The sequence below is a fragment of the Podarcis cretensis genome, assembly GCF_951804945.1.
Source record: "Podarcis cretensis genome assembly, chromosome: 5".
NCBI lineage: Eukaryota > Metazoa > Chordata > Lepidosauria > Squamata > Lacertidae > Podarcis > Podarcis cretensis.
In genome coordinates, this window is record NC_137174.1 from 14318748 (window position 1) to 14344053 (window position 25306).

The 25306-nt window shown below is 44.2% G+C and overlaps 1 protein-coding gene across 8 annotated transcripts in view; it reads right to left on the reverse strand.

Moving 5' to 3' along the window:
* GBF1 (golgi brefeldin A resistant guanine nucleotide exchange factor 1) overlaps positions 1 to 25306 on the reverse strand; it is an 87607-nt gene that overhangs the window by 4233 nt on the left and 58068 nt on the right. For 6 of the 8 annotated variants that reach the window (XM_079975059.1, XM_079975058.1, XM_079975062.1 and 3 more), the window contains 21 exons: positions 24193 to 24395; positions 22008 to 22131; positions 21124 to 21249; positions 20152 to 20234; positions 19565 to 19801; positions 18794 to 18887; positions 17442 to 17618; positions 16300 to 16364; positions 14799 to 14922; positions 13408 to 13479; positions 12310 to 12404; positions 11831 to 11984; positions 11179 to 11401; positions 10662 to 10816; positions 9942 to 10188; positions 9315 to 9517; positions 6251 to 6401; positions 4238 to 4368; positions 2771 to 2872; positions 1096 to 1209; positions 684 to 861 (listed from right to left, as the gene is read on the reverse strand). In XM_079975059.1, coding sequence (XP_079831185.1) covers positions 684 to 861; positions 1096 to 1209; positions 2771 to 2872; positions 4238 to 4368; positions 6251 to 6401; positions 9315 to 9517; positions 9942 to 10188; positions 10662 to 10816; positions 11179 to 11401; positions 11831 to 11984; positions 12310 to 12404; positions 13408 to 13479; positions 14799 to 14922; positions 16300 to 16364; positions 17442 to 17618; positions 18794 to 18887; positions 19565 to 19801; positions 20152 to 20234; positions 21124 to 21249; positions 22008 to 22131; positions 24193 to 24395 — 3058 coding nt within the window. The remainder of the gene's footprint in view (positions 1 to 683; positions 862 to 1095; positions 1210 to 2770; positions 2873 to 4237; positions 4369 to 6250; positions 6402 to 9314; positions 9518 to 9941; positions 10189 to 10661; positions 10817 to 11178; positions 11402 to 11830; positions 11985 to 12309; positions 12405 to 13407; positions 13480 to 14798; positions 14923 to 16299; positions 16365 to 17441; positions 17619 to 18793; positions 18888 to 19564; positions 19802 to 20151; positions 20235 to 21123; positions 21250 to 22007; positions 22132 to 24192; positions 24396 to 25306) is intronic. The other 2 variants (XM_079975060.1, XM_079975064.1) reach the window with 1 other exon arrangement.

Below are 25306 nucleotides of genomic sequence, written 5' to 3' on the forward strand. Positions count from 1 at the left end.
CCCAGGCATCTTTTCAGGCAAAGAAAGCAAGAGATGCACAACACTGGTTTTGGGATTGGCTTGGAGCTCCATTTCTGTTGCTGTCTAGTAAAGCCTCAGATCTACTGCATTCTAGGGTCCATCTCAAGCCCCAAGCACTGGCTCCTTTCTGCAAGGAGCACAAGAAAAGGGGAAAAGAAATGCCTTAAGAGAACAAAATGAAAAGGAGAACAGGCTCTAGTGCTCATTGATGAAAAACTCTTTATTGCAGCTCAACACATTTCAGAGTAAAACACTGCCCCTTCGGGAGTTTGAAAAACTTGTGTTATTAATGTTCAAAAACACCTTGTACTCAAACTCTAACCAACTCAAGAACCAGCTTGAAAAAGTAAGAATGCAATCCTCGCCATCTATACTGAACTAGGTTTACAAGTTGGTTAGATTTGAAGAATAAGGTGGCTTGAAATTTTAAGAACTCGCACATTTTTTAAGGTCCTGAAGGAGTTTTACTACCAAACATGCTGAGCTAAAATAAAGAGCTTTGCATCAGTGAGTAACTAAGGATGCTTTCCTGTTTGGTTTGTTTCATTTCTTTCTGCAAGGAACCTTGCATGGCCAGTTCGACATACCCCCAAGTGCCTCTCTCAGAACATGAAGCTTGCTCACAGATTCTAAACATAACACAAAGCGGTTGGCTTGCATACCTTGGATGACTGTCTGTTTGAAGAGCTCATCCCTCAGTTTTGGCAGAAAGCAGTCTATGCGTTCCCAGGTGATCTCCCAGAGATCAGAGTAGCCTGTTCGTGAGTCAGCACTGTGGAATATTCCAGCCGTGTCCATTACTAGCAGCATATTTTTCAGTGATTCAGGGATGGCCTCTGGCTGCAAGGCAAGACATATCTAAGAGCTAAAATCTGAGATCCTGTACACTTTCTTCCTTCTGAATCAACTGCTCCCTCAAGTCCTCTTTTTAGATCACTATCAGAGGTTAACATGGGGCTGGATCACTGGAAGACCAAGAAGGGTGGAAAGGCCCAGAGGGGTGTTAACATGCATTTCAGACATGGGCCTACCAAGGAGAGATCCTAGAAACCTGAAGGGGCAGCAAATACATACCAACAAGTCACTGGATCCAGAATGCATGTATTTGTCCATGAAATCCAGAATTGTCAGCCATAGTGCAGCAAAGGTTGGGAGGGAGAGCAGTGGAGACAAGTGCTGCAGAAAGACCTAGGATAGAACAGAAGATCACACAGTAAGCATATAGCATGAGAGGAAGAGGGACCTAAGGTGACTGCTCTGACACCACAGGGTATGTTTAAGGTTATTTTAAAGCCCTAAACGACCTCTGTCCAGTATACCTGAAGGAGCATCTCCACCCCCATCGTTCTGCCCAGACGCTGAGGTCCAGCACCGAGGGCCTTCTGGCGGTTCCCTCACTGCAAGAAGCCAAGTTACAGGGAACCAGGCAGAGGGCCTTCTCGGTAGTTGCACCCGTGGAACGCCCTCCCACCAGATGTCAAAGAGATAAACAGCGACCAGACTTTTAGAAGACATCTGAAGGCAGCTCTCTTTAGGGAAGCTTTTAATGTTTAATAGACTATTGTATTTTAATATTTGGTTGGAAGCCGCCCAGAGTGGCTGGGGAAGCCCAGCCAGATGGGCAGGGTATAAATAATAAAATTATTATTATTATTATTATTATTCCTAGACAGCTCTGCCCTGTTAAAGGATTCCAAACCCCGGGAATGCTGTGCCACACTTGGGCCCAAAAGCTTGTTTAGGGCCTCTTGTAAAAAATCACCAGACCATGTGGCCACAATGCTTAAATCCTGAGAGAGTAATCAATTTAATGAAATGAACAAGGTTGTACACATACTACAGTCTTAACACCGATGGCCAGAATTAAGACAGGCAGGGTGATATTACTTCGAAATGTTGTTAAGCTTTAAATTCTGTGTATATATATTGGGGGGGGGGGTGTCCTGCACAAGCAGGGTTGTCTTTTTGCAAGTTATCCTTTCATTTCAACTGTAAAGGTGAACATGTAGTAACTTAAAATAAATCCTCTCTGGCTCCTTAAAGCTTGTTAGCCAACCACAGGGAGCTAAAACAAAGTCCTCACCCTGCTACAGAGATTGCAGGTGAAGTACACATAAACAGGAAAAGTTACTAGGAGAATAGACTTTGTTTTTCTTTAGTGACAGTGAATTCAGGGCAGGAGGCTACTACACCACTTCCCACTGGGAATGGGGAAACCAGTTCAAAGGAAGGTAGCAATTCAAAGTGGAGACACTGGGTGTCTCCTGAAAGCCCCAGTTCAAGTCTGCTCATCCCCACTGCCTAATAGGCATAGTCAGAGGGACCTTTAAAGTGATGTACTGGATGCAGGTGGTGCTGTGGGTTAAACCACAGAGCCTAGGACTTGCCAATCAGAAGGTCGGCGGTTCGAATCCCCACAACGGGGTGAGCTCCCGTTGCTCGGTCCCTGCTCCTGCCAACCTAGCAGTTCAAAAGCACGTCAAAGTGCAAGTCGATAAATAGGTACCACTCCAGTGGGAAGGTAAATGGTGTTTCTGTGCACTGCTCTTTTTCGCCAGAAGCAGCTTAGTCATGCTGGCCACATGACCCGGAAGCTGTATGTTGGCTCCCTCGGCCAGTAAAGCGAGAGGAGTGCCGCAACCCCAGAGTCGGTCACGACTGGACCTAATGGTCAGGGGTGCCTTTACCTTTACCTTACTTAACATTAGAAAGCTTTGCTCTCTGAAAAGTAAAGTAAGAGGCCTCACACCTTGGAGAGGAGAGTAGAGGCTCTCATTCTGGTCTCCTCCATTCCACCGACATCCGCAGGGCTGATATTTTCTAGGAGTTTGGTCAGCAAAGGAAACAGCACCTATTATCCAAGATAAGCAGCAGACTGGTAAATAAGGACAGGAGGCAAAATATAGTAGGGGTTGAGAGCAAGAAGCTTTCCTGCAGTCTGACTTTTTCTAGGGGACAGCAGATGATCACAACAACATAAAGATTATTAGGAATGGGTCCAGAGGGACAAAGAAAAATAAGGTTGCCCTAAGACAAATCACCTCCTCCAATGATGATGCAACTATATCAATTCTCCTTGAACTGCTCTTCACCCTAGCTAGTTTGCTATTGACTTATATGGATGCACATCTTCCAGTGAATTGGTTGCAACTGAGGAAGGCAAGATGCAGAGGCTCACTGAAGGTCTGTGCTGACCATGGCTGATGGGAACTGTAGTCCAGAGCATCAGGAAAGCACCAGGTTGGCAAATGCTATGCAAGTAGGAATTTGCTGCCTACTTACAACTATGTTGTAAAGCAGTAGTAGGCAACCTAAGTCCCATGGGCTGGATGCGGCCCAATCGCCTTCTCAATCCGGTCCACGGACGGTCCAGAAATCAGTGTGTTTTTACATGAGTAGAATGTATCCTTTTATTTAAAATGCATCTCTGGTTTATTTGTGGGGCATAGGAATTTGTTCATATTTTTTTCAAAATATAGTCCGGCCCACCACATGGTCTGAGGGATGGTGGACCGGCCCACGGCTGAAAAAGGTTGCTGACCCCTGCTGTAAAGGGTCTGCATGTCCTGCTTCCCATTGGATTTTTCAAATTTGAAGTGGGAAAACTCAGCTCGCCCTCAAAGGAGATGAAAGCTCCCTCCTCTCCCAAGCCTTCAGAACTGGAAAAAAATAGGATTTATTGCTGTTTCTACTTGAAATAGGGGCAGTCCCTTCTATCAGATGTGTAATATATGCCTTGAACCTGCCTAGATTTTCAAATGTACAGGTGAGATACCTTTTAGATAAAGGAAAACAGAGCATTTATTATATTTGCCTTGAACATTTAGCCTTTCATCTGTGTACCTTAATAAATTACTAAATTGGGACCTTAATAAATAAATTGGTCCGTTTGCAGCCCAGAAAACTCCCTCATACCTGACCATTGTTCTGCATTGCCACTTGCCAGGATAGCAGATAAAGAGTGTGTGGTTGAGCCTTGCCCAGTGATGACCAGGCAAATCTACTGTCTCACCTTCAACAAATCTCTCAGATGTCCTCCCTGCCTCAAGAAGTATATTCTACCAGGGGAGGAAAAAGACTAGGAGGTGGAAGCAAGTTACACAGGTTTTGGGTCAGGAGAAGTCCTGTCTTCCTCCACAGATAGGACTCCTCCATTGCCTCCTTTGGAAAGATGAGCCCATTCGCAAGCATTGCCAATGTAGGCATATAACAATACCTTATTGAAACAGGATTCCCACTCTAAGGCATCCAGAGCCTGCAGGTCATGCACTAGCAGAGCCCGCTGCAGGTAGGTCAGTGCCTGCATCCGCACCTGTCGCCTTGCATCACAACACAGGCAGGCAATACCTGCAAAGAGCGCAAGTTAAAATGAGAGGGAGAATCTTCATTCTGCACCAAGCAACTCCAGCCCTTGCTTACATCCTTCACGCAACCTCCCCAAAAGCACAGAACCGTTCGATGCTTATTAAATGTAGTCCTGGACCAGCATATCATAATAATAATAATAATAATAATAATAATAATAATAATTTTTTATTTATACCCCGCCCTCCCCAGCCAAGGCCGGGCTCAGAGCGGCTTACAAGCAATAATAAAAACAAGATGAATGATTACAACTTAAAAACAAAAATAAAATACAACATTAAAATAATGGAACATTAAAATATTAAAATGTAGCCTCATCGCAGGAGGAGAAGGAAAAGAAAGAAAAAAAAGAGAGAGAGAGGGAGGGAGGGAATCAAATTGGCTCCAAGCCAAAGGCCAGGCAGAACAACTCTGTCTTACAGGCCCTGCAGAAAGAAATCAGATCCTGCAGGGCCCTGGTCTCATGAGGCAGAGTGTTTCACCAGGCCGGAGCCAGAGTTGAAAAGGCCCTGGCTCTGGTTGAAGCCAATCTAACTTCCTTAGGGCCAAAGACCACTAGGGTGTTGTTATTTATGGACCTTGAGGCTCTCCGTGGGGCATACCAGGAGAGGCGGTCCCGTAGGTACGAGGGTCCTAGGCCGTGAGCATAGAGCCCTGGGTTTCCACAACAGCACAGTTGAAAAATGAATCTGTCACAGCAACCCATGGGCCTGTCACATAGAAATATAATTTACTCCATTACAATCCTGAGTTGCTGTCATGTTTCTGGAGGGCTGTAATCTGGAGAACTGTTTGTGTGAGCCATTCAAATCAGATGTTCCGGTATGTAACGAATCAGAAGAATCACAGTAGGGAGTCCACCAGGACCAATAAGGAAAAGTTTATCATATTTTGGCATAAAAATCTTTCTTAAAAGCAAAGGGGGAATACTATTTGAGCTTCTCAAAGTGCAGTGAAAGTAAATAACAGGGTCGGTAGCAAGATGCTTACTGGCAAAAGGCAGCTTAATCATGCTACTAGATTTGAATGGAAACTCCCTTCAAAAAATGCATGTGTGAGACTGGCATAGAATATCAAGCACATATAATAAGCCCAGTCTCTGCTTTGGTGAACACACATCCGAAGCTGCTCTTAACGTGTTCTGAATATGTGTTCTGAAGGCAACCCTGTTTAGGGAAGTTTTTAATGTTTGATGTTTTATCACGTTTTTAATATTCTGTTGGGAGCTGCCCAGATCTGGCTGGGGAAACCCAGCCAGATGGATGTGGTATGAATAATAAAGTGATGATGATGATGATGATGATGATGATGATTAACACAGGGCGCTTAGCTCCATTTTTTGTTTTGTTTAATATCACTCTTCCCTTAAAGTGTACTACTTCAACTGCCTCATGTCCAATTCTGATGCATGTGGCTGCTATCTTCTAGTCCAGAGCGATCCAATACGCAACCTAATGCTCAAGGCCTTTTTGGGCAACATTTGACACCCCTCCCTGGCCCTCACACTGCCTTTTCAAAGCCATGTAAGCAAGACGCTGGGCTTTGGGAAGGAAGCCTGAGGGCTCTGACAGGGTCCTAAAGTCCTCCTATCTCCTTCCCAAAGCCTCGTTAGCACTGTACCAGCTTGGGGAAGGAGATGTGAGGGCTCTAGGACCCTGCCAGAGCCTCATACCTTCTTCACAAAGCTCAGCACTTTGCTTAGCCAGCTTGAGGAGGGCAGTGTGAGCGCAGGGTGGGGTGGGGTGACAAATTTTGCCCTTGCTCCCCTCCCCCTGCAGCTTCCATATAAAAGTTCTCTTGCAGCCCACTTGATATGAAAAGCCGGACCACCCTGTTCTTGTATGCTAGGATGGGCTAAGCTTACCTTGCAGTAATGGGCACCAGCAATTGGCCCATAACGTCTGAGAGTCTGCTTCAATTTTCTTTCCCGCAGCCTCCAGATGGTGCTGCTCTTCAGCCCAAGAGCTATAGATGGTGGCAGCTCGTGTGTGAAGGGTGTGCATCAGGTCCAGCAGCTGCAATAGAAGAGGTAAGTTGGCAACATACAACCTGCCTATCTATGAACAACATGAAAACAAGTCACCATCAATGCTCAGAATGGAAGAAAAGCAATGACCTGTTATCGTGGTTGTGTCCAAACAAATCTGATTATCAGAAGGGGAAGAAACAGGGCAATCACCCAGGCTTGAGGGAATAAGCCTACAAGTACAGCAGTACCTCAGGTTAAGTACTTAATTCGTTCCGGAGGTCCGTACTTAACCTGAAACTGTTCTTAACCTGAAGCACCACTTTAGCTAATGGGGCCTCCTGCTGCTGCCGCCGCACCGCCAGAGCCCAATTTCTGTTCTCATCCTGAAGCAAAGTTCTTAACCTGAAGCACTATTTCTGGGTTAGCGGAGTCTTTAACCTGAAGCGTATGTAACCTGAAGCGTATGTAACCTGAGGTACCACTGCATATGAACGTGTTCAGCAGTTCCAACTGATTCTTGGTTTGATTAAGGAAGTCATAAGCTATAGGAAGGGAATTCCTATTTTTAATTTCTCACTCTTCTAGAATATCTGGCTGGGTGCGTTACTCTGTATTAAAATACAGATTCATAGCAAAATGCCCCCATAACCCCCAAAAGAGACAGAACCATGCAGGCAATAACTAAGGCACTTTTTAATTCCCACAGAAAGGAACACTGCACCCACACCAACCCTCTGGACACTTTCCAGAGGTACCCCCCACAGCCCGCCCAACTACCTGCATCCCTCTAACCAAAGGGTGTAGCAACTTCAGTTTTGTATGGTCATGATTTTCTCCCTAGGATTCCCATGGCTGGGCTAAATCTATAAAGTATGAGTGCAGGCTCAATACACTGGTACCTTGTTTCTCGAATTTAATCCATTCCGGGAGTCCGCCTGACTCCCGAAACCGTTCAAAAACCAAGGCGCGGCTTCTGATTGGCTGCAGGAGCTTCCTGCACTCAAGCAGAAGTTGTGGAAGCCACAGAAACCACGTCGGACGTTCGGCTTCTGAAAAACGTTTGCAAACCAGAACACTTACTTCCCAGTTTGCGGCGTTTAGGAGCCAATTTGTTCGACAACTAAGCTGTTTGCAAACCAAGGTACCACTGTTCCACTTTAAAAGTTAAAATAAAAGAGATCTGTATTAAAAGAGCCTGAGTAGACACTCAAGCAAACAATGTGCCTTGCTAGGATAGACCAAGGTCTACCTTAACAAGAATACCAGCTCCTAAGAGGCACCAAGACTTCCCACTAGAAATTGGCCAATAAGTCACCAATCAACAATGACCTTCAGTACATTGTGACCACCCACCTAAGAATTCTTCACTAACAAAACTCTAATCCTACATAACCCTTGCCAACTTCACCCTCCAAGCAAACACAGCTTGCTTTCAAAACTTTTTGTGTGCTTCATTAGACACAATCCCAAATCTTGGCTTCAGTTTCCTTTCAGGGACAGAAGTACTGTAGCTTCTCAGTCACTTGAAGCACAGACTAACACCGTCCTATTCCTACAGGTGTATCATCATCATAGAAGTCATTCCGTGTTCATTTGCACTGTTATCAAGGGAACTAACTGTCTGCAGGCTTCAGCATATTCCTGGAAGGAAATATTCCTATTCAAGATGGTTCTTTCTTTCCCTAAACAAAATAAAAAAATTCCTTCCAGTAGCACCTTAAAGACCAACTAAGTTAGTTCTTGGTATGAGCTTTCGTGTGCATGCACACTTCTTCAGATACACTGAAACAGAAGTCACCAGACCCTTCTATATAGTGAGAAGGTGGGGAGGGGTATTACTCAGAAGGGTGGTGGGATTGGGTGATTGGCAGATAGCTGTGATGAGCCTGTTGATGACTCTTAACAACTGCAATAGGTCTTACAGGAAAAAGCAAGGGGTGAGAAGGTGAAAAATGGCTTTGTCATGTATAATGAGATAAGAATCCAATGTCTTTGTTCAGACCAGGTCTCTCCATGGTTTTAAGTTTGGTAATAAGTTGCAATTCAGCAGCTTCTCTTTCCAGTCTATTTCTGAAATTCCTTTGTAATAGAACAGCTACTTTGAGATCTTGTATAGAATGTCCTGGGAGATTGAAGTGTTCTCCTACTGGTTTCTCTGTCTTGTGATTCCTGATGTCAGATTTATGTCCGTTTATTCTTTGGCGTAAGGTTTGGCCTGCTTGTCCAATATAGAGAGCTGAAGGACACTGTTGGCATTTGATGGCATACACAATGTTAGACGATGAGCAATTAAATAGTCCCGAGATGGTATGTGTGATGTTGTTGGGATATACTTTTTTTTTCTGCTGAAGATACATTTCCAATAAACTACTCTAGACTGTACTATAGTATCCATATATTTTATAGTATCAAACAAAATATAGGGAAACTCCCTGCAGGCGCTGTATCACTAAGGATCAAACTAGATGCGATGTTATTTATGCCGTTTGGCCTTGTGTGGCTGGCTGCTGTGTGCTTTACAATAGCTGGCTGGTGGCAGGCAAATTGTACAGGAACTGTGGTGAAGTGGGGCCTTAACCTTTGCTCCCACTGTGTTCCCAAATAGAATTAGCCCCTTCCACTGCTCCTGCTATTTGCAATGGGAGGAAAGTTTCTATTGACACCAATGGATGTTTTCCTTCCATTGTGAGTAACAGGCATGGGTCTTCCTTGATTTGCATCAGGACCACAGTGGGGTTATTGGATTAAAGTCCTTCGTCCCCTGAGCCATGGTCCTGATCCAACTCACTCTCTCCTTGCCAACCGCTGCCACCTCAGCTATTTCCCAGACTACTCTGAAAATAAAACCCAGTCATGCAAGGCCAAAGAAAATGAATAATGCCACACCTAGGTTGACCCAAAGCTACTGCAACCAGGATAATCGCAGGGAAAGCAAGGAAGAAATCCAGGCTATACTTACGTCCTGACTAACCTGTAAAGACACAGTGTGGTAACTGGCAGGGATGCTCTCATCCTCATCATCCTCATCACTGGCCGAGCGGTGCTGATGCTGGCTAGATGCCCTCAAGTGCCTCAGAGAACTCTCCTTTGCTTTCTTCTTGAAACGGGTCGATTTGGGGTCATACTTGTGGCTCTTCCCTCGCTTTTCCTGGGACTTGCACCCTAAGAACAAGAAGAATTTCTCTAGGTTGTGGTTCTCCAGGAACACCTTGTGCCTAATTCTAATGCTAAACAAACAACCTGAAACTTTCAGCTTAGGGATCCCCAGGCGTGAAACATTAAAGGAGGAAAGCTCCAGCATTTCTGGTGAGATGCTAAGTTCTCCCTCTGACCACTCACTGCCGTTTCACCACCAATCCCTGAGCTCCGAGCCTTCATCCTTTGTGGGTTCCCTAGCTGGTGCCTCCCATCATTCCTCTGTGTTCAGCCAGCCCATGACAGCAGGTCTAGTTGATCTACCTTTTTTATAAGAACAAAAAATAAAAAAACCAACCCTCACCTAATGGGTGTAGATTGCTCCCTTAATTTGATATAACCTGGAGCCCCACAGCCAAATACTCAGGTTACAGAAAAGTGATGGCCTCACCTCCATTTAGACTGGCCTCTACAAAGATGCGGATAGTTTTGACGCAGAGCTCAAAGTTTTCAGGTGTGACATGGGCAGCATCTCGCACAATGAAAGACAAGGACTCAACACACTTCATGAGCGACTTGGTATTGTGTGGGCCCAGGTCCATCCCCACAGTCAGGCTGTACTGATTCACCAAGGGTGAACTGCCCAGTTTGGAGAGTCCAGCCATGGCCTTTGGGCTGTCAAGGTCATCCTTCCCAACCTGTGAAATGAAAAGTATGTTTGAGTCTAATAGGGCAACTGTCAGCCCTCTCTACAGCCAAGAGAATGGGCTGCATTGCCTGTACTAACTTCCAATAACCACCTGATATGCCATTCCAAGTCTCTGGGCTCCTGCTTCCTTAGAATGTTGCCTTTTCATAAATAGCCAGATCCCTATGGAGACAGTTGGATTTGGGCCAGTTCACTCAATTCACTTGGCAGAAAAGTCTGTGTTGGAAGGCCTGTTTTTGCAGTCTTCGGACAGAACTATACGGTTGTACTTGCCTTCCCCTGGAATCCGGGTGAAAGGTCTGCCAGAGACTAGCAATGCAAACAAGACTGTTTCCAAACTTAGAAATAGGAGCCTTGATGCAGTGCTAACCTGAAATCTGACTTGGGTTTGGGCTTTCTCTATAGCCTGTTGCCTCAACGAAGACATGCATAAAGCAGGTGGAAGCCTCTGGTACTACTTACCACAAGCCAGCCGCTGTTCATCACATCCACATCAGTCACAGAACGATGCATTTTGCCTTGCTTGCTGTGATCTGCATACACCTCTGAATCAGAAGTGTAGCCACGATCTAGGCTGGCTTCATTTGGGTGATAGATCTCACTGTCTGACTGAGCCCCTTTAAATAAGCAAAACAGAGTGAGACAAAAGATGCAAGCGAATACCAATTTCATGGCAGCAAAGAGCTGTGGTAGTGGCAACTGCGTATGTCACTGCCAGTTCAGATCCCATCAGCATATATGTGAAATAAAGATTTTTTGGTCCTAACATGCATCATTTTATACCTGTTTACATTCAGTTGCATTTGCCATTTTACCACCCATTCACTCAGTTTGGAGAGGTCCTTTTGGAGCACCTCTAAATCTATTTTTTGTTTTAACGATGCTGAACAATTTAGTATCATCAGCAAATCTGGCCACCTCTCTGCTCACTCCTAACCTAGGACCAACAGACGGGGCCACTGCCAAGGACAAATCTTACCTGTGTCATTCTCTGCCCTTGCTGTTGCCTGCAGCGCTGGGGGTGGCTTGACTCCTGATCCAATGCATTCCAGGAGGCTAAAGAGCGTGTACCAGTCATCTCCAGAATGGATGTTGGCAGCATTGGTCTTGAGAAGTTCATGAAGACCATACGCAATCTGATGACTGGCCCTGTTCAGCATGCTGGGCTTCATCATGAGCAAGATACGCAAGGAAAGCAGCACCTGCTCAGAGAGAAGCAAAGGTGAGTACTAGAGCGTCAGTCTCTACACCAGCTTCACTCTTGCATTTTGCTTTTATTCCCCGACCACAGTCTGCGTTATGTGAAAGGTCCTTTATCAACACAGGAGGATAAACTGGAGGACCTTTAGGTATTGGAGCTGTCTGTGTGTGTGCTCCTGACATTTTCCTTAGGAAAAAAGTCCTTATGCAAACCTAGGGCTCTCGTGGGCTGCTTCCTCCCTCTTGCACAAAGCTGTCATTGTTTTGGTTATATAAGGACTAGTATTCACCGCTAAACTTCAGAAATAGAGGGAATGATGGGTATTCAGTGCTTCAGCCACAAAACTCAAGGAAGAAAGCCATCATTCCAGAGATACTACGAACAAGAGGTCCAACAATAAGAGCAGACCACTCCATAAAGCCCTCTTTACCTGGGCACTGATCTCCTCTCTGCGCAAAAGACGGATTGCCAGCCGCAACAGCCCCACCACTGCCCTCTCAACTAGGAAGCAATACTCCACAGCATTAACACACAAGTGGTAGAGGTGGTCTCGCACTGCCTGCCATACAAAGGCTACACGGTCCCTAGAGAAAGAGGGAGAAAGGACATTATGACAACAAGACACATGCAAGCACAGCTTCAGAAGACCTGCAACCCAGTTGGGCATGTGCAAATACTTTTATATTCAGATTCACACCAAGAGGGAAGTCAGGTCCCTCGAGTCCACAACTAAATAGGTATGGCAAGAATAAGAGAATATGTCCCCTGTCCAGTACTGTATGAATACAAAGAAAGCTAAGATAGTGTATGAGTTCAATATAAATCTATACATAAAGCAACTATATGGAAGATCATAAAAAGAGCAGTTCAAAGCTGGAATGCCTCTGATGGTGCATTTGTTTGACTCACCTGTTCTCCAGCACAATCCTCAGAAGCATCTCCAAGCAGAAAGCACAGTCTTCCTCATCATATGTTTCCTCATCAGGAGTCACAGAGATGAGAGCCTGAAGCAAGCAAATAACACCCAGACATATTTAGAGAACGATATGGAATGCAAATTCCCCACAACAGAAGTCAACATATGCTCAATCTCTCCTCAAGGACTTCTTGCAGCAGCAACGGAAATGAAAAAGCAAGGAAGCTCATGTAGGCATAACACTGTACATGCATCCTTTGATGCACTGCTGCTGTGAAGTAGAAGGACCACCATTTACTGTTCTGATGGATTTATATCTCTGGGGATGCAAAGCCAAAGCAATGGCTACAGATCTAAGGAGAACGCCCAACTGGGTTTTTTTTATCTGTCAGCTGCTCTTAGTGTTACTTATGGTGCCAATCCAAACAACTGGACTTCAATATTCAGCATGATATGCTAGACTTGTATCAAAGGAAGAAAATCTTGTTGCTTCTTTGGAATCCCACCCCCTTTTGCAGTCCCCCACCTTAGAATTTCCAAATCAGCAGGCACTAAAAAAAAAAGAACTTTTAATAGTAGAGCTGCAAAAATGCCAGAAAAGTCCAGGGAAAAGAATTATGCTGAACCAATGTAATAGGAAAAAAGGAGGCGGGGAAATAGATTAAAAATAATCCAAGTTCACAACGAATTATTCGAATTATCCAAGTTACAAAATCAAACAAACCACTAGGAGACTATGAAAAGGAGCTCCTAGGAGGTGCACATTTTTTCAAACTTTGATATGTCTGTCTATCAGGCTAAGCAGTGGAATGAAACCCAATTGTTTGGAGTAACACCGTAAAACAACCTAGAGAAGGGTTCAGAGGCCTCTGCAACGGATGAACCTCTGGCTCATTAGTATCACATAGAAACCTCCAACTCAGGAACGGAACTGGCCAAGTCTCCCGTGGGCAACGTGTGCCAACACAGCATGCAATACTTCCATGGTGTTTGGGCAAGATGGCTCCCTGTTGACTTGAGCACACAGTTCAAGATCATATCCATGCAGTTCATATACACCAAACCTATATGGGACACTTATTCACCCTCACCTTCATTAGCTCCTGCAGGGACTCCAGTTGCAGAAACTTGCTTTCAGTTATCAACTTCTCTGGGTCACATTGCTATAGAGGAGAAAGTGAAAAAAGGATGTGTGTTAGGAAGAAAACAAGGCCTAACGGTGCCAGCGATCTCTCTTGGAACTTACAAAGTACAAAAAGGAGGAGGAAGTGTCCTTGAGCAGATCCAGAATTAACTGCCCTGCCACCAAGTCCCCCACACCAGTTAAGGGGAAGGGCCTCTGATTTGAACCCAGCACCATTTTTTATGGAAATTAAGACATAAAAGGACACTCAAGTTAAGGTGCACCAAACTTTTTTTTTAATGGCTCAATAAAGCTTCAATAGGGGACACGGGTGGCGCTGTGGGTTAAACCACAGAGCCTAGGACTTGCTGATCAGAAGGTCGGTGGTTCGAATCCCCATGACGGGGTGAGTTCCTGTTGCTCGGTCCCTGCTCCTGCCAATCTAGAAATTCGAAAGCACGTCAAAGTGCAAGTAGATAAATAGGTACCGCTCCGGCGGGAAGGTAAATGGTGTTTCCGTGCGCTGCTCTAGTTTGCCAGAAGCGGCTTAGTCATGCTGGCCACATGACCCAGAAGCTCCCTCGGCCAATAAAGCGAGATGAGCGCCGCAACGCCAGAGTCGGCCACGACTGGATCTAATGGTCAGGGGTCCCTTTACCTTTACCTAAAGCTTCAATATATATATATTTAAAAACCATCATACTGATCAACAGTACCCTAGTTCAGTGTTGAGGCATCAGAACTTTAAGCAAGCTCTTTGGGTTTTTCTATCTGCTATGAATCACAATCCTGACAAGCGGAGAGGGGGAAACACCCACAGCTCACAAAGGGCAGCAGGGAGCTCATTTTACTGTATGTCTAAATGGCAGAATGACTTTTTTGTCATGAAGGGCATAAACATTAAAAAGCCTCCCCAGAGGACCCTGAAGGGCATGTGGCAACCAGAGGGACTGTACCCACTGTGGTTGGGGAGAAAAATGAGGCGTTTATTCCTATAGAATCACACCCATCAGTTTGAAACCAGGGCAAGGCATGGGAACAAAACTCAGCCAAGTAACTTTGAGCAAGTTATTCTCTCTCAGCCTAACTACAACTTTTGGCTCTTCGGAGGGAGAACAGGATACAGCTCCAGCTGCTATAATGAATATATGGTTCCTTGGAAAGAATGCACTACCCCAGATAAACTTACATTATACTAACTATGTGGGCAAACAGAAGTTGCATTTGATTCTCATCATGTGCTATAAGAAGAGAGCCTGTTCAAACAAGAGCTGTCTAAGTGCAGTTCTGGCAGGAGGGCAGGCAGAGACCAATGCCCTCCTGTATATGTGCCCTCCCAGCTTGCTGACCATGAATTACCTTTATACACTCCAGGGCCATTCTCTTTGCCTCCTGGTTCTCCGTAGATGGCCCCCTCATACCAGATTGTTCTGTGCCACTGAGTGTCAGCCAACTAACGAAACTCAGCATTGTGGACTCGCCACTAGAAGAAAAAAGTACATTCGGTCATATCAAGGACATACTGATATACGGTATCATATCTTATATCTACATAACAATTCAAGATTTTGATTGCCTATACTTATGTCGCCAAAACTGCACCACCTGTGCAGAAGGACTCCATTTTGTGGTGGGATCACACCTGTTCTACTCCACTTCTGTTCTTTGGGGGAAAGTGCCTGTGCTTATGTAGCCAATACGACAACACCAACACACACAAGATTCCTGGTAACCCCAAAAGTTTGCAGAAGTGGGGGGGGGGGAGTATCTTCATGCAGGGGAACCAAGTGGTGGAACACATCCCTAACCAAAGAAACAGCCCAATGAGGACTGTGCATGCTCAGAGGGCACCAAATGCTAACTAGCACCATCCACACTCAACACGGAGGTACCAGAAGACTTAGGGGAAATAATGATTAGACTATTAAGGGAAAATCTAAAGATTGGGGGGGGGATAGAATAGAGTATCCCGAAATAGGGCATGACTGTGCAGGCTGGTGGAACAGGGGCGTGCCATATTACAATACAGTGGTGCCCCGCAAGACGAACGCCTCGCAAGACGGAAAACCCGCTAGACGAAAGGGTTTTCCGTTTTGGAGGCGCTTCGCAAAACGAATTTCCCTATGGGCTTGCTTCGCAAGACGAAAATGTCTTGCGAGTTCCTGCGGGGTTTTTTTCCCTCCCCCCCCCCCTTTTCCTAAGCCGCTAAGCCGCTTATCAGCTGATCCGCTGATAAGCCGCTTAACAGCTGATCGCTAAAAGCCGCTAAACCGCTAATAGCGCTAATCCGCTAAGCTGTCAATGGGCTTGCTTCGCAAGATGAAAAAACCGCTATACGGAGAGCCTCACGGAATGGATTAATTTCGTCTTGCAAGGCACCACTGTATTTTGTTACAGATCTTACTTGTGTTCTCTAGCACCTGATACCTTATACAGTGGTGCCCCGCAAGACGAACGCCTCGCAAGATGAAAAACCCGCTAGACGAAAGGGTTTTCCGTTTTGGAGGCGCTTCACAAAACGAATTTCTCTATGGGCTTGCTTCACAAGACGAAATGTCTTGCGAGTTTTTCCGACTTTTTTCCGACTTTTTTCCCCTTCCCCCCCCCTTTTTCTAAGCCGCTAAGCCGCTTATCAGCTGATCCGCTAAGCTGATAAGCCACTAAAAGCCGCTAAAAGCCACTAAGCCGCTAATAGCGCTAATCCGCTAAGCCGTCAATGGGCTTGCTTCGCAAGACGAAAAAACCGCTAGACGAAGAGAATCGCGGAGCGGATTCTTTTCGTCTTGCGAGGCACCACTGTACCTGGCAACAGAAGAGCATATTTGCCTGCCAATGTGTAAACATTCTCCAGACCACTCACCGGTTGGAAGGTGTCTCCTCGCGTTGCAGAGAGATCTTGCCATTGGGATCTACAAAGTCTTCAACCTGGAAATTAAGCCAATACGTCATGTGTATTAACCAAACCAAGGGTTTAATTTGGTCCTTTGAGTTCACAACTCCCTCTTCCCTTCTCAAATTTACACTCTCATTGGAGCGTCCCTGTTTAGCACAACAAACCATGGGCCGCTGTAGGTAAAATGATTGCCCCTTGGAAAGCAGTGCTTCTTGGAACTGAGCTAAATCAAGTCTGATTACTATTCAGAGATACTGCACACTTTAGGTGATGTTAACTAACTCCCATGCTGCTTGATTAACTTTGCCTACCCTACCATTAATCATCACTGGTTCTAAGGAAGGCACTATTTGCCTGTTTATGGGCTTTAATGGCTATTGCACTGTCTACAGAGTAAACAAAGAGGAAGGAGAAGGGTCACATGGCAGTTTCTTTAACAGGAATGAGAGTTCCATAATGTTAGGCAATTTTAGTAGCATAAACTGGTCACAAGTCTAAGGATTTATTAGTCACATGTTTTAAGGATTTTTAGTCACATGCTTTTCAGATAAAATGTCCTATTTTGTGCTTTTCCCCATCTCACATAGTCCAATTTTTAAAATATATTCTTCTCAATTTAGAAGTTCTGGCCCAGCAAGATTCTGCTCTAGACCACTTCTACCATCCAAACGAAAAAATCTTAATCGAGTGCAGTTATCTCTCCAGTAATCAAATCCACAAGCATATAACATCCACATCATCTCTGTTACATCTCTAGCATTAACAATAAGTTATTTTGGTTCAATACATGTGCTACCTGCCAATAGTGCAGCACCTAAGAACAGAGATTCGTGAACACATGGAACTGCTTATCCCAAGTAGGACCATTTAGTCTTTCCTAAGCCCTGCTATCAAGCATTCTTTATTCATCTGGAAATGCCAGGTTTTAACTCTGGGATCTTCCGCAGGGAATGTGCCACTACTGAACTATAACCCCTCATCAGTCTATTACTGATAATAAAGTTTTAAAGATATTTCTATCTTTTATTTCATCCTATTATTGTTTCAACAACCCATATACGTCCCATGCGCTCTCAACCTAATTAGCCTGGCATCTGCCATCAATTTACCTCCACCATGGTCTTTGGCAACAGCTCTGCTCTGAAAAGTTGTAGCATGGCCTCCATGATGTTTTTCCAGCCCTCTCGCAAAATGTCACCATGGCGATGAGCCAAGTGGAACACAGTCTTTGCTGCAATATGAGCTTTGGGATTGCTTCCAAAAACTGTAGGCAGATTCTCAATGGACTGCAGGAGAAATGGTTTAGAGAAGTCAGGGGTGAGTGGGGAGAAGCGCACCACAAACCAGTCAGGCCATTCAGTGGAACGTCATCAACAGGCTGATCACAACGCTAGCTGAGACCCTTCCTGGAGGACTTGCACCATAATTCATGCTTCTGTAATTTCACAGATTGCCTACTGTAATGTGCTTTATGTGGAACAGCTCTTTAAAACAAACTGAAATTTTCAGCTCAGGAATTCACCTCCATAAGCACACAACCTGGTCCCGGATGGCTTCCTGTCAGGCCTCCTTTACAATTGTCAATTTCACAGATGGTCTATCACCTATGTAAATCAAGGTGATCTGATTCCACTGGAACTTGAGCAGAGCCTTTACCTTTATTGGACTATCAATTCTCTATGATCATACCAGGATGAATGTTAAGATATGTGAAGCAGGATGTTCCCAATGGCTGTACAGGGGTACCTCGGGTTAAGTACTTAATTCGTTCCGGAGGTCCATTCTTAACCTGAAACTGTTCTTAACTTGAAGCACCACTTTAGCTATTGGGGCCTCCCGCTGCTGCTGCACTGCCGCCACACAATTTCTGTTCTCATCCTGAAGCAAAGTTCTTAACCCGAGGTACTATTTCTAGGTTATTGGAGTCTGTAACCTGAAGCATATGTAACCCGAGGTACCACTGTACTAGAAGTAAGAAACTTTCTCTATGGAGTGGCTCAGAAGGCATCAGGGATTTTGGCTTTTCCCCCTAGCTGCCCTTCATGCTTTAAATGGCCTTCCATGCAAACACCTTCCTTATTTCTTTTAAGTCACTCCCAGAATGGGGGACCTCCAGGGGTTCCAATTTGGTTCACCAAGCCATTAAAAAAAAGCCCAACAATCAGCTGACATCACCCTAAGGGCAAGTAATGTCAGCCGATGGGGAGGGGTTCAATTCAGTTCAGCTGTGGGAAACAGGCATATACGGTTGTTCCCTGCAGAAAGCAGGATCTAATCCTCCATTCCCCCCACTCATCAGCTGATATGTGGGATGGGGGCTGCTGTAGGGAACTCCCGCACACAGCTCAACGCTGCAGAAAACAGGTGTTAACTCCCGTAAACACACCATCAGCTGATGAGTATTGACCATGGTTCCGTTTAGAATCAGTCTCACACCATTTCCTTTCATTTGCAGACTCACCTCACTGCTAAGAGCTGTGAACTTGCAGAGAGAAATTATGAGGTTGTCAAAAACATCACTGAGGCCATAATGGGCAGAAATCATGGCACATTTTCTGAAAAAGACAAATCACAGCAATGTAAGAGAGAACACACAGTGCATTTTCTGTAGGAGCTCTAGGGTCCCCACACCACCCTTCAGTGGAAAACTTGCATCAAATTTGATAATTCAATTCTAGCTGGTAACATTCAAATGACAAATTTTGTGTTTGTATGTTTTAATGATGCCACTCAAATTTCAGAAGCTCAGGATATGACGGAACTTAATTGTGAATTAAATGAGGCAGAAACCACAGTGGTAATACAGCTCAATGGCAACTAGGATAAGCATTTCTGTCTGCCAGTAGACACTTTTAAAAATGGCTGTGCAGAAATTCATATTCCAGTCTTGCCTACCCATGAATAGATATTCAGTAGGCTTAAGCAATATATACCTCACTCACAGTGGCGTAGCGTGGGGGTTGCAGGGGGGGCCGGCCGCACCGGGCGCAACATCTGGGGGTTAGGGTTAGGGGGCGCAAATCCACGGGTTAGGGGGCGCAAATCCATGGGTTAGGGGGCGCAAATTACTTGCCTTGCCCCAGGTGCTGACAACCCACGCTACGCCACTGCTCATTTATTTACTAGACAGTGCCAGCTAATTTTCCCTGGATGCAAAAAGCTTTAATCTAAGTAAAAACAATTTCTATATATACAAAACGAGTTTCTGCTGGATGTTGTGAAGGAGCATTACCTGAAACCAGAGATGGCCTTCTGAATTATCGTTTCATCCAGGCTCTTGTCAAAAACATAGGACAGAGCTGCCACAGTGGGCCCCCAGGTCATGGCAAAGAGGTCGTGATCATAACTTCCACGTGGGACATGAAGAAAGATTCCTTCATCAGTGACTCCACGATGCAGCAGCACACTCCACACGTAGTTTTCCTTTACTAAGCCCGTCTGCTCCTCTGGCATCACAATCTCTTCATTTCTACCCAAGATGAGGACAGAAATATTGTGTTTACATATTAACATTCGGCATCAATGCACAATTATTGGTACCCAATATGATGCACTGTGTGTGTCTTATTTACAACAAGTTGAATGAGCTGGGGAAAGAAGGGTAGAAAAGGCTGGCCTAACATCAACCAGGGGCAGGTGTGGGGAAGCTGTGGCCCTCCAGATGTGGCTGAACTACAACTCCCATTAGCCTCAGCAAGTATATGATGGGAGCTGTAGTTCAGCAACATCTGAAGATCCAAAGGTTCCCCACACCAGAAGTGAGTGTGTGTGGAACTGATAACTCCCCCCCTCTCCAAGGGGAAACGCCAAAACACTTACTTGATGGCATGGTACATGTCCTCCAGCATGTCCTGCTCAAAGTCTTTGCCTCCATTTACCCCCTTCAGATTTTTTCGGAATTCCTGTTAAGCAGTAGCAACAGAAAGCAGAATATTACGTTGTGATTGCCGCCTCGAAACAGACATCACAACTATTTGAAAATGTTGCTAGGTACTGGCACACAAAATGTCACTAACAAATTGATTCTTATGGGGTATCCCAAATCAATTTACAACGTAATAAAGTATATATAAAACAAGCTGCAGAAAGAAAAACAATCTAAAGCAGGCATAGGCAAACTCGGACCTCCAGATGTTTTTCAGACTACAACTCCCATGATCCTTAGCTAACAGGACCAGTGGTCAGGGATGATGGGAATTGTAGTCCCAAAACATCTGGAGGGCCGAGTTTGCCTATGCCTGATCTAAAGAAAAGCAATTATGTATATGCAAAAACTGTTTGGAAAAACAACATCATCACATACATGAAATCCATTCAAATCCAATGCAAAAACAAATTGGAACAAAGATCTCCACTTAGAAAGCTTATTGAAAGAGGAATCTCATTAACAGGCACCGAAATACAACAGGGAAGGTGCCTGTCCCTTATACAATGAGAGGGAAGCCAGCTTCCTCTTGACAGGATGGTATCTGCAAAATCTTTCCTGCAAAACACAGCACCTTGTGGGTATATAGGGGGTGAAAGCATCTTTTAGGTACACTTGAATTATCAGTTATCAATATATTTGACCGTTGGCAATTTGCAGGCAAGTTTTAGTATGATGTACAGCAACAACGTGCCTTATGAAAGGCCACTGGGGGGCTATTTTACTATTATGTTTTAAAATACTACAAGTCAAAGAGAAAGTAAGAAGAGCAAGCATGGTGGTGGAGAAAGAATAGACCTCAGTGATGTGAAAGCCAGCAAAAACGTCTAGGTATGCAGGGTGTGTGTGAAGACATCAGAGCTCACCTCTAGAGTCATAGGTACACTCTGCTTGCGAACATTATGATTGTGTTGGTCAGTATTCAGCATGATAACGGCATAGGCAAGGGCAAAGCAAGCATCACTATTGGCAAACGGAGACCCATTCGCTTTCTGAAATGTAAAATGACAATACAAATTGGACACATTACAATCTAAAGGCAACACTTAATTCCTATTTATGTCATTTCTAGAATCTGGATGGCAAGTGTTATGTTGCCCCAGACTGTCTTTTTCATATTATTTTTATTAAGTATCCAAAAATATTTCAAAGCATTTATCATTATATACATTTCTTTTAACATCCGAAGTTTCTTCTTGACTTCCCACCTCTCCTTTCCTGATGTTTGTTTTTTACTTCTTTTTATTAGCTATTTTATAACACATATATTTTTATTATCTAAACCCCGCTACAATTAAATCTTTCAGTAATCCACTGATTATATTTCAAATCCAGCCCGTGACTTCATATATGGGTGATAATTTGATAGAAAAACCATCAGTGGTCTCCATTCTTCCTTAAACACTTTGTCATTATGTCCTCTAAATTTGGCAGTTAACTTCACCATTTCAGTATAGTCCATCACCTCAGACGTTCTTGTTACATACATTCACTTTTGTTTCAGCTTGTCACTTGCTACCAGTTTTTTATTTTTGTTGTTAAGTTGCTTTGAGGCTCCTTTGTTGCAAAAAGCAAAGAATAAATTAAACTAGTGACAACAACAACATCTCTCAGACGTAATATTCAAGCTCACTGTGCTACGAGGTAGAATGAACACATCCTGACTAAAATCAGTAATTTCTTCCCATGCTGACCAACTGCTGCAGAGAAGACTAGAGAAGTGTTGCTTCTCGACAATTTCAGAACTTACGCGCCAATGTTCTGTAAAGACTTCCAACAGCCTATGGATTACAGGAGCCTCTCCTGGCAACCTGAAAGCTTCTAAGTAGAGTCGCAGGGCTTCGTCTAATCGCAAGCCTTGAAAACCGAAAGTCCTGAAACATGAGCAGCAAAAGTGGCTTGAAGAAAGTAGCTTGCAAGCAGTCACATACCCCAAAATCTTTAAGGGTCAAAATACAGAAAAGTTTTCTAAACTATGACTTGACAGTATGGAGTTCAATTTCTCTAGGCTTTGGTTTTTTTCTGTTTTAATGTACAGTCTACAATGATGCTATGGGACGCGGGTGGCGCTGTGGGTTAAACCACAGAGCCTAGGACTTGCCGATCAGAAGGTTGGCGGTTCGAATCCCCGCGACGGGGTGAGCTCCCGTTATTCGGTCCCAGCTCCTGCCAACCTAGCAGTTCGAAAGCATGTCAAAGTGCAAGTAGATAAATAGGTACCGCTCCAGGGGGAAGGTAAACAGCGTTTCTGTGCACTGCTCTGGTTCATCAGAAGCGGCTTAGTCATGCTGGCCACATGACCTGGAAGCTGTCTGCGGAGAAACGCCGGCTCCCTCGGCCAATAAAGCGAGATGAGCACCACAACCCCAGAGTCGGTCACGACTGGACCTAATGGTCAGGGGTCCCTTTATCTTTACCTACAATGATGCTAAACATCCTGGCAAAGGAAAGGAGATGAGGATAGCATTGCTTTGCACCACAGAGTAGCTCACCCATGCCATAAGGTTCAGCCAACCTCAGATGCTCTTGCTGAAAGCTATTCTCTCTCACTTTTATCTAAGAGTCAGCATTTTTTATTTGTAATTATTTATCAAATGGTTCCAGGATGGGTTACAAAAATACAGGGTGGAATCCAATGTTGTGCTCTGCATGTCAGCAGAAGCATTTCTGTTTGTCAGACAGAATGAGCCCCCTCATCCTCCCCCAGTACACTGTTCTGGGGATTCTCCGGACCCTCCAGAGAGGATTTGGTTGGGAGGGGGGAGGGGGTTGCAAAGGATGCAGAAGAGGAAGGGGGGAAAGCAGCATTGCACTAGCCCATTGCAGGAGCCCTTGCACTGATTTCTGCTAGCGTGCCGGGTTAGCTTAATCCAGGCCATAACCATTAAATTAAATTACAATGCAAAATAAAAATAATGCAATAAAAAACACTAATTATGAAGTTAAAACAACAACAACACAGCACCACAGAATGCATTGTAATTAAGTTTATTAAAATCAAGGTCCTTTGAAAACAGGCTACCTCTATGGTAGTTAGAGCTAAGGGTTTCATGCAGTTCAAATCAAATTTTATTAAACGGTCACAGACCAGAATAACTCGTACAGCTAGTCATCGAAACATAACCCCGGAGAAAACAAAGGACAATTTCAATACAGATTAGGCCATAACAACAATTAAAATTAGACAGCATGAATAAAATTAAGTATTTGCCTTCGCCTGCATGTTGACATTGGAAAGCCCTTGTTTCCTGCGCCTAATAGCGGCTACACAGAATTTAGCAGCATTGATCGTGATTTCAGGAACCTTATCTTCTACCAAGGCTCTCATACATTGAAGTTCTGGTTCATTTTTAAGCTTTTGTAGAACTGGGGCAATAAAGGTCAGGCGTAGATCCTCGTAATAACTACAGTGCAGCAATACATGCAAACTTGTTTCCACTTCCGATGAGCCACATGGGCAAACACGTGACTCATATGGTTTGCCCTCATATCTGCCTAACAGCAGGGCAGAGGGCAGAACGTTAAATCTGGCCAGGGTAAAGGAGTGTCTGTACTTAGGTATTTGTAAATCAGCCAGATAATTTGCGGGTGAGAACCCTCTCCCAAAGTCTCTAATTGTGGCGTGTTTATCCATTTTGCCCATATGACATTGCAGCTCTATGTCCCTAATGCGCTGGAGCACTTGACTTCTGGCGCTCTCATATCCTGCCGCTATCAAGATCTGCAGGGAGAATCCCAAGCTTCTTATCTTTTCAAACAGGGAAGCTTTCCAGGTAGAATGAAAGGTGTCTAAGAGTGTTAAGTGGTTAGAGCTAAGGGTTTCATGCAGTGAATTATTCAGAAGATCCAGAACACAATCCAGAAGGTGAATTTTCCCATGCCAGGACTTTCTAACCGGTTTCCTGTTTATGACCAATCCAAACATTTCTACTCACCCCACAAAACTTTCCAGCAAGTCTACGTTCTTCCGGTCACTCACAAATTCTCCAATCATTTTCTTGTCCAGTCGAGGATTCTCCCTCAGCCACTTTGCTACTTCATTATTATCCATGGGGGTAGCCAAGAGGTTTTTCTCCTGAAGAAACTGTATCCCTTTCTTTGGCTTTTGATTGAACAGCTCTGAACCACTTATCAAGAGCTAGAAAAAGTCAAAACAATATAATTAACAGAACACATCCTACACAGTTAATATTATCCTAATAGCCAATTTGTATCATATATTCAATAACCTATTTCCTTTAGGTTTTTAGATTTGCATTTTACCTTCTGACTAAAGTCCTCTGTGATGCAACACATTCATAAAAAGCAACTTTTAAAATGTGTTCTTTGTCATAAAAGCCTGTTTCAGTATTTTCAAATAGAATAGAAAGTATTTGTCTTTGTTTTTGGCAGTAAGGTCGAATGTTGAAAATGTTGAAAACAAGAGTCTAATTGTTTTCATCTGACACTATCCACATAAAATGTTGAAGCAGGATGATAACTTTGTTTTGCTTTAGGAATAATTCAGCACAAGGTGTGCCCTAGTCTTTCAAAACCTAAAGTAGTAAGAGATTATCCGAAAACAATTTAAGACAACCAGGTCTCTGTTGTCACAGCAATTCAAATATTGTCAATATATAAATAAAATTTAACAAGTTCATCTTTTAAGGTTCATCTTCTAAAGGGATATGGCCACTTGTTGAATAACCATTATTCACATTTGTCAAAACTGAGTTTCTGAAGCTCAGGAATACGTAATACAAGTAGATAATGTCATAAGCAGCTACCCAAGAGAGGGTTAACTAAAAGGTTGTGTGTGACTAGAGATCAAACACAAACATCTATGTGAACTTTACTAAAGCACCAGAATAAATGTCAGTCCTCGGTTACTGCCCATCACTAACAGGAAACAACACTTTGATGACTGTAAGACCAATTCCTATGGATATGTACAAAACAGCATCCTTCTTTGTTCCTCTGGCAAAGTCCTGCTTCCCACAATATCTCACCAGGTACAGCAGTCACCGCAACACAGTTTTCAATTACTGGTTATTGGCATTCAAGATTCAA